The following is a 9,713-nucleotide window of genomic DNA, read 5'->3' as shown; positions in this document are numbered from 1 at the left end:
ACTGTGGTACAGTATGTAATATGTCATACAGTAATTGCTGTCAACATTTACATACTGTACTATAATGTCAAAAAAGGTAATTACCTGTTCTCTTCTCTAAATCTTGGGATTCTGGTGGACACAGTGAATCTACTGATGTTTGGTTGTACCATTTGTCCCGCCTCCCTCATGCTCATACCATGGACAAGAACATGGTCAATCACAGAAGCTCTGATTTCATCAGATTTCATAAATAGGGACCATTTCAGGCAGAGTGTGCATGAACATTAACCCATTGAGGCCTAAAACGCCTGTAAAACCTCTGGGCGATTTTAAAATAAGCCCCTAAAACCTGAAGTTTTTCTGGAAATTCAACAGAAGTGTCAATGCTTCTACTAAATAATAGACTTTTCAGCCTCTGTAGCAGATAGAAATGAAATTCAAAAAGTATTTGAGAGCTTATACAAATACTACAAAACGACATATCCGCTTTCCAGGCTTCAATGGGTTAAAGCATGAAAAGATGTTCCAGTAGAAACCAAGACAAAAGTCTGAACATGACTTGTCCTCTTCTCATTGCTTGTGCGTAGATATAAAAACATGGTACTAATTTAAAATGTAACTTCACCCCCAGGTTTAAGCCTAACTCCACCCACTGGATACTTTAAAAAATATAAAAAAAAGTGGGAAAGGGGCTTAAAAGGGGGCCAGGAGGAAGGGTTTTGAATAAAACAGTAGAGGGTGTGTTGAACCAATAAAATTCCCATTGTAATACATTTGGCCATAATATCAATATTAACACCAGCATTTATGTGTTTTTTCACAGTATAGTTATATCATTGAGTTTACAGCAAAAAAGCAAAATATTTTTTGTAGACAAAACAACACAACAGATTAAATAATCTTAAATGCCTTTATATAATATATATAGTTTATTTATACATGTTCTTAATTTATTAAATTTGGCCAATTCCTTCTCTAGATGTTATTTTTTCTTGCAGCAAACATAGACCAGTCTACATAATGCATATAGAGGCACTGCCAGACTGGGAATTCCGGCCAACAGAAAGATAATTGCATTGATCCATGAAGGGTACGGTACTGATGCCAGAGACGGGAACTCCTTCTGCAAACAAAAACATTGTATTGTTGGTTGCCATTTTAGCTGCACTATCAACATGTTGAGTTTTCAATGATGCATCAGAACACAGATTACTTTATGAACTTGTGTGCTTACAGAGTTGGGATCCCAGACTGAGTAGGTGAGCTCTTTTTGGACTTGTGTCACCAGGTAGAAAACTAAAATAACCAGAACTATGAGTGGACTAACGACCCTCCATGAAACCTGCCAGAAGATGCCTGGCTTATGTCCCACCATGAACTCCAAGTCCTCATTGAACCTGCCACACAAGAGGGTTTTAATTAGTTTGGAAAAGTTTTCAAATATGTCTCAAAGTCATTCCTGGTACACAGGACTTAACCCTTTATCAGGCGAAGAACCGTATTTGGTAACTTCAGTGGATATCCAATATAAAAATATTTCGAGAAAAAAGTTGCAAATTTACTAGATTAAAGTGGCGGATCTACAAGAGAAAAAGTCGCAGATTTAAGAGATTTAAAGTGGCAAATCTGCACGAAAAAGGTCACAGATTTATGAGATTTAAAACGCAAATCTACAAGAAAAAAAGTCGCAGATTTAAGAGATTTAAGGTGGCAAATCTGCGCGAAAAAGGTCACAGACTTACGAGATTTAAAATGGCAAATCTACAAGAAAAAAAGTTGCAGATTTAAGAGATTTAAAGTGGCAAATCTGTGCGAAAAAAGTCACAGATTTACGAGAAAGAAGTGAGGAAAAAAGCAACTTTTTTCTCGCAGATTCACCACTTTAAATCTCGTAAATCTGCGACTTTTTTCGCACAAATTTGCCACTTTAAATCTTGTAAATCTGCAACTTTTTTCGCACAAATTTGCCACTTTAAATCTCATAAATCTGCAGTTTTTTCTTGTAGATTTGCCACTTTAAATCTCGTATATCTGCAACTTTTTTTCTTGTAGATTTGCCACTTAAATCTAGTAAATTTGCTATTTTTTTTTCAACCCCATTTTGATGTCCACTGAAGTTACCAAATATAGTTCTTCGCCTGATAAAGGGTTAAATAGGTTGGCCTTCTCCATAAAGTTCTGCTCAATACCTTGCAAAGTATGATGCAGCAAATGCTGTAAGGTTATTTTACAGAGAATATCAAGACAAAGCAAACATTCATCATGTGACTAAAATAGTTTGAATAAGCACTGACCTGTCTATGCCGTAGATGTAAACAACAGCTATCATCTCAACCAGTCCAATGACCAGAAGTGGAACTGATCCAGCAAAGTTGTCAAAGAGAGTTACCCAATAAATCCCTGAATTCTGTGCAAACAGGAGGCAGATGATGAAGGCGACAGCACATGTTACTCCTGAAACACACAAGCACAAAAACAAGAGAGGTGTTAGAACAAAAATCAGGAAATCTTTCTTTATAAAACAAATTCATCTTATGTTGCAAAGTCAATGTTTGTCAATGATTGTTTTAAATACATAACAGAATACCAGTCAGTGCTTCTTGGGGCCATTTTTTTGGTAACATATTCAGGTCTTTTAATGGGACCACCACTCCCTCAATGTTGCCAAACAGGGTGGAGATTCCCAAGCAGAGGAGCATGACGAAAAAGAGGACAGACCAAACTGGAGAACCAGGCATCTTGGTGATGGCTTCTGTGAACACAATGAAGGCCAGACCTGTTCCCTCCACTCCCTGCACAAACACAAGTAGGAGCAAAAATATGGACTCTGATACTGCAGATGTAAATTAGCATCAAGCTAACTCTGGTACAATGCATCAAATGGCAACATTTATATTTAATATTGCACATTGTTCTTTTATAAATGAAAATAGATGTGTATCAATATATTTACATCACTGAGAAGTTTCTGCATGTCACATGTTTTGATGTCCAATCCAAGAACAATATCATGAGAGGAGCTGTTGAGATGTTTAAAGGCTGACTCATAGTTGTCTGGAGTGATGCTGTCTTCAGGAAGGTTGAATGCATTTAATAAAGTCAAGATGTTACTGGGGAGAAAATATGTCACAGATTAGTAACCCTGCATAACTGGAAATTACATGAAAGGTATTCAGATTTTTCAAGTCTATTGATATACAATATCCACATGCCCACATGTACAGTGAAAGAGTTAATACTCCTTGCTATTATGGTCATCTACCATGCAACTTTGCTTTCTTAAATATAGCTTGAGAGACTTCAGCAGTCTTACTTGGTCAGAAACTGGATAGTTTATCTCAGTGCAGATCTTTGTAAGATTTCATTGTTCTAGTCAACAGCCAAGTTAGACCATGGATACCCACCACACCATTTAATTATCCCGTCGGAGATTAATACCTGTACTAGATGTAACACATCAGTCCAATAGTTGTAAAGACATTTCACTGAAACCACAAATGTTAGTGATTCTTGAAGAGAAGTCAAGGGATCAGCAAAGTCATGTTGTTAGAGCGATCTAAAAAAAATGTTCCATCTCCCTTTTTCAGAAATCTTCCTGCGTTTTTAATATGGGAGCCAATGAGGCTGTTGGTGGTGTTGGTGGTGCATCTGTGCATCCTACGCCCAAACTATAACTCTGACAGCTTTACCAGAGGATTGTGAGTGAGAAGACTAATTTTCCTACGTTTCTATGTATAAATTATTTCTGTAGAGTGGAATTTGCGGCCTGGAGCGTAGTTTTCAAATTTATTTTTTAACAATTTTTTCTCTCCCTCTACACTCTGGCGATGATGTCACACACTGTGGCACGAACATTCCGTGCAACACACACCCATTATAATCTCAGAATTTCTCCAAAAATGATCATGGTCATTGAACAGGGATTGATAAAAAACTATATGACCTATCGAAACGTGGATTAATACACCGATACACAAGACTTGTGTCTACTGTTTAAAGTTTAAATGGAGTCTCTAGGTGAAATTATGCCGGAGAAGTAGACGTTTAAAAAATCTCCAATTATTGTTCTTTTTCGCTCATTTTTTTTGGCCGTCCCATTCATTTCAATGCAAAATTTTGGAAGAAGAAAAAATCCATAGCATGGTTCCTACAGCTATTGCTGTATGGGACCAATGCTCGGTGCGATTGCCCCATGGCCCTAATAAAGCAGAGTATGCTGTGGCTACCTTGTGATTAACAAATTGCTACCATGGTGACATGTCAACCAAGATAACGACAAAGCAATGCGTATGGTGTTGTCTGTGTCTTCCTCCTCAAACTTTGACCCTTTTAAATGTGTTTTCATTTCATGAAAGTTAATTGCAACATTTCGTTGACAAAAAATGTCTTGTTGAGGGCAATTTTTTTTAGGGTGACTCTGTTACAAAAATGCTCATACCCAAATCTTGTGACTACTCACTCACTGATACAGTTGTCATATTTCTCTGTGGCCCTGAAGCCGATGATGGAGTAGGTGACTGTGGCAGCATAGATTGAGGTGAGGCCAGTTACAGCTGTCAGGATCATAGCATCTTGTTGGCAGTTGTTGCTTGTGAAAACAAAGACAAAGGCAAAATAATCAGGGCACAACATGTCTAAGACTGGTTATTATATTCTATAGTGAGCTAAAACTGAACTGCTTATATAAATGTTTCTTACTGAACAGGGTTGTAGCTTGAGAATGAGATGAGGCCTCCCCAAGCTAAGCTAAAGGAATAAAAGACCTGGGCACCTGCATCCAGCCAAGTTTGTGGATTTTTTAACTCCTCAACCTGCAGGGGTGAGGTGTAAATTATAATGCGGCTAGATTTATAATTGACTTTCCTTTTTATCTCAATTATTCGGATGTGAAACATACGTCTGGTGTGAAGAGGAACTCTATTCCACTCAGGGAACCTTTAAGAGTCAGTCCTCGGATCAGGAAGATGGCCAGGACGATGTAAGGCAGGATGGCTGTGACGTACACTGCCTGAGTTCAAGACGAAAAGGAAAACATTGAATCATTGTGACAGTCGTAATTCTAGAAAGCATATTGTTTAACTGAAGGTTTTACAAACCTTGCCCGAAGTGCCGATCCCCCGTATGTAGCAGACACACATGGCTGACCAGGCAGCTAGCAGGCAGAGTACTATGGGCCAGTGGATTCCTCCTGAGTCAGCTATAGAGGTCGTAGTATTCAGAGTCACTCTGTAAAAATAATAATCCACGGGGGAGCTCCGTTGGCACTCTGATACAAATTCTGAAGGGGCAAGAGACAATCCTCTGTAATTGTTAGAGTAGAGTTTTAATGAGTATCTCTGTATATCGCTGTATATATGTTCAAATACCTGTCCCATTGTCATTGAGGGGACATTGGGTCCAAGGTAGTGGACCTTGAAAGGAATTGAAGAGATACCACATGATCCAGGCTATTAAGGTGTTGTAGTACAGTCCGATCAATAAGGAAACCAGCATGGAGGCTATACCTGAGTAAGGGAAAATCATTAACCATTGGCGCTTTTTGTTGCCTCTTCTTTGAATAAATAGTCCCACAGCCTATTTCACTTACCAACACCAGTAAGATAAGGGTTGATAGTCCTCCACACTCCCACGCTGCCTTTCCTGAGACGCTGGCCGATAGCAAACTCCATCAGCAGGAGAGGCATTCCTTCCAGCACCAGCAGGATGAGATAGGGAATCAAAAAGGCACCTGAAAAATGTATGATAAGTTGTGCCATTATACATTTGTCATGAGCCTTTTTGACTCAGTCCCACTTGGCCCTGCTTGTGAAGTAATCTGCCTGCCTTTCTTGCTCTGCTGTGGTGTGTTGCTGCAGGATGCTGGCACCTGTAGGGCCATCTAGATAGCTGGTTTGCCTTTATCTGCTATATCTGTACTGTGCCTCTAAGAGCATGAAGTTTTCCCATTCACTAAATTTTGTGCTAAAGCGGTACTATTAATTTAACTCCTAATCTCTGTGTCCACTTTGTTAAGTAAAGGACAATGCAGGACAAGGTGTCATTAATCCCAAGTGTTTGACTGATGCCTACAACAATCATTACTGTATGGTTCTTGAGCAATGCAAATGTTGTTCACTCCTCATGCAAATGGGTCTGACCTTAGATACGACTTGGCAACAGGAAATATTTCTAGTCCACTTAGGTTGTAGAACCCTTTGGCTAACATTATGCTAGCAAGAAAGCTAACATTATGCTAGCAAGATTCAAAGTCACTAAGATTCCGTACAGTTGAGACGGTAAATATAATTTGACAGTCAGTTTACCAACAAGACTAGTGTCGTGGCAATTTTGACAACTGCACTAAGTTAATGGGTGAGCTGGCCAAACACAAAGCACTCAATACTCAGCAAGTTTTATTAGCACATTCGTGTTCCATACACCGCACAATCCCGAATGGCTCTTTTACACTACAACAAAGTCCCATACACCGCTCGACTTATGTCTGTTGTAGTTCCCAGCATTGATTGTTCAGTAAACCTCAATATGTCCCTATTTTCCTGCCCTATACATCACATCAGGACAGAGCCTACTCGTCAACACGTTCCCCTCAGTCATGGTGTTCGAAAAGTTGAGTTCAAAGAATGAGTTCCCAGCAGGCTTTGTGTCTTGAATACCAAGTAGGTCGCTGCCTACTTCATGTCTCACTATGCAGGAGACACCAAATTTCCTTCACACTAGCTACCTAGCCAGTCATGTCATTGTCCACAAATCAATATCAAGATATTCATGAACTAATGATAGGACGTGTACAGTCGGCTGCAGCCTGAAGTAGCAAGGTGAATAGCGCATAGCGGCAAATAAGATGATCTCTTATCTGTGATAAAAAAATATCAGTAAGTTCAGAGGGGCAGTGTACTTCTTCCACCATCCTGTGGTGTTCAGAGGATGAGATATTAAAGAACTACACTCAGTGTTGTAAATGATTGTAATAAATTGTAAGCAAAGGCTTTGGCTGTGTCCCTGTTGCTGGGGTTATTCATTTTAGATGCGGGCTGGTATTATGCATCCAGTGCATACTTTTACAAAAAGACAGTTTCGTTTATTAATACTGCATGTGTTCACAGTGTTCACATTTAGGTCCAGATTTGTACGCCATTGTTTTACAGCTGACTGGCTCTGTAAAACCCTTTTAGAGAGCTCTGGGCATTCAGGCAACAGCACGACCTGAAAGTCTGAGTCCGATACACAGCAGTCTCAGTATTGCCATAGTCTGTTTTGTCTTATATTACTATTTGGAGCTGGGATGAAGGAATTAATGCACACATGAATATTTCTTTATTTTTTGTGAAAACAAATATCCCACTAGAACAATCAATGAAATTCTTTCTGCAATCTTATTAGTCCCCCCTGGCAACTTTTTTTTGAGATGTGTATTGTAGTTTAAGTTGCTGAAATCTATTCTAAACAAACACACGCTAACAACTTAGCAAGGTACCCTCTCAGAATTTTCAACCTTCATAATCTTTCCTATGACTACCATCCATGTTGTGAATGTGAAAAAGGCTTGAACATTTAATCAAAAATACTTATATACAAGATGTAGAAATCGATGCAATTCACATGCATAATGACTCACTTAACACAGCCCTTTTTGAAAATGAAACACAAAGGACAGGTTATTGTTTTGAAAGTGAAAGGATTCACAGTTCAGATATCTAATATCACCATTGGCCTTTTTACACTAATTCTGCACCACTACAATAAGCCCCTCAGGGAAACATTACAGGGCAGTCCTTAGTAACTCAACCACTTTGTCAAACAATCATTTAAGAACAGTCCATAGAGAGCTTAATCATTGATGCACTGCAAATTATTTATTTCTTACCAAAATAAAAGAACTTAGATTTAGAAGTGTTAGATAATTTATCTTGTCTTAAGAGTAAATTTCTTATTTCAAGTGCTCAACATGCTTATTTCTAGATTTAACAATCTTAATTCAAGAAATCTTGTCAAGTGAAATTATCTGTCCATGCAGCAAGATCATTTTATCTTGTTTTTAGACACTCCTTTTTTGCAATGTGCACATTTCCCATTTGAGTCCGGGCTTACCTCCTCCATGACTTTGACACAAGTAAGGAAATCGCCACACATTTCCAATCCCAATGCAGAAGCCCACACAGGTGAGGATGTACTGGGCTTTGTTGTCCCACTTGGGCCTGTCCCCGGCATCCTCCTTCTCCATCCTGGTCAGATCCTCATGGGAAAGGATCCGGTCTTCCAGTCCTGGGTTAGGAATTAGCAGTCTCATGGTGATCCCACTGAAGCAACGATGTTACACGGCCGTTCTTTGAATACAATGTGAGGGCTCAGTGTATGCACTCTGTAATGTTGGAAAAAGTTTATGATCTTTTTCTTTATCTGGTGGAGTCGGCAGATTAGCCAATGCACACTCTGCATTTCTGTTTTTATACTACCATTCAGTCATTGAGTTTAATCAAACATTAAACATGAATGACAAGTTAGCACCATCCCGTCATAGCAAAAGGATCCTGGATTTGCATTTACTGTCACAGTGTGTACTCTAATTTGAATCTCACTCTCCCATTGTCGTGATATTGCGTGTCCCTGAGGTCCTCCTTTGCAATACAAATACAACTATGAGGTGCTACTTTTTCAAAGAATTTTATTAAGGAAGATAACACTACCTAAAGGAATTTGACTTTACTGTTACATTGTATTTTTCCATCATTTCAGTGGCAGAAAACCAAAGCCACACCTCTGTCTTAAGCTTTGTTCCCTAGTAAAAATCTGAATGTGAATTACTGTAAATAAACAGTCAAGTACTAGATTTTAGTATTTTCTGTCCAGGTGCCCAGTGATATAAAACTGTGACCTGTTGTGTTCAGTCATTCAGTTTAGTCAAACATTATACAAATAGACAATGGCACAGTAGTCAGCTCCTGGGTTTAAACAACATGCTTCAGGAAGCACTTCACCTTTTTCCCAGTAGTATAATGGTGTGGCCCTGAGGCTGATAATGGGACAGATAACCGTGAGGTGCATGCATTAATGAGGACAACAAGAATCCTGAGCAAAGTTGTTGCTCCAAGAATATTATATAAGGACATGTGCACCTGCACTAATGCAACTGGATTTATGAGCATTGTGCAGCAAGGAGGACATGTACGCAGAGACCAAAAAATGTACAAATACAGTAATTTTTAAAAAATATTTCCATTCAATACATTACAGTGCAAAAATGCAACATTTCAGCACATGTTGGACTTTCATCAGTGTAAGATGAGACATGTAGGATGAGTCACCCTATGCGTGATACTTTCCAGGTGCACCTCGTCAATCATCTAGGGCTAGATTGAACACACATGAAGCAAGCTGCCAGCAGGGCAATACACACACCCGCCACTTTATTAGGTACACCTGTTCAGCTGCTCCTTAACGCAGATATCTAATCAGCAAATCACATGGCAGCAACTCAATGTATTAAGCATGTAGACATGGTGAAGACGATCTGCTGTAGTTCAAAGAGATCATCAAAATGGGGAAGAAAGGTGGTTTAAGTGACTTTAAGCATGGCATGGTTGTTGGTCTGAGTATCTCACAAAAAGCTGATTGACTGGGATTTTCACACACAATCATCTCTAGGGTTTACAGAGAATGGTCGGTAAAAGAGAGAATATCCAGTGGGCCTAAATGTCTTGTTGATGCCAGAGGTCAGAGGAGAATGAACAGAC

General features: G+C 39.1%; 1 protein-coding gene across 1 annotated transcript; it reads right to left on the bottom strand.

Annotated features, from left to right (window-relative positions):
• Positions 1-909: 909 nt before the first annotated feature.
• Positions 910-8,974, bottom strand: LOC131984652 (sodium-dependent neutral amino acid transporter B(0)AT1-like). The gene is made up of 13 exons (XM_059349553.1): positions 8,958-8,974; positions 8,071-8,341; positions 5,570-5,710; positions 5,349-5,486; positions 5,079-5,260; positions 4,880-4,990; positions 4,681-4,793; positions 4,442-4,570; positions 2,936-3,092; positions 2,570-2,774; positions 2,277-2,436; positions 1,217-1,379; positions 910-1,105 (listed from the first exon to the last, which is right to left on the bottom strand). Exons 2-13 carry the CDS (start codon positions 8,267-8,269, stop codon positions 965-967), a joined length of 1,839 nt encoding a protein of 612 aa, XP_059205536.1. The 5' UTR covers positions 8,270-8,341; positions 8,958-8,974; the 3' UTR covers positions 910-964.
• Between the last annotated feature and the right edge of the window lie 739 nt (positions 8,975-9,713).

The sequence above is a fragment of the Centropristis striata genome, chromosome 14 (assembly GCF_030273125.1).
Source record: "Centropristis striata isolate RG_2023a ecotype Rhode Island chromosome 14, C.striata_1.0, whole genome shotgun sequence".
NCBI lineage: Eukaryota > Metazoa > Chordata > Actinopteri > Perciformes > Serranidae > Centropristis > Centropristis striata.
Note: the sequence above shows the minus strand (reverse complement) of the source record. Positions and strands in the feature narration are given on the sequence as shown.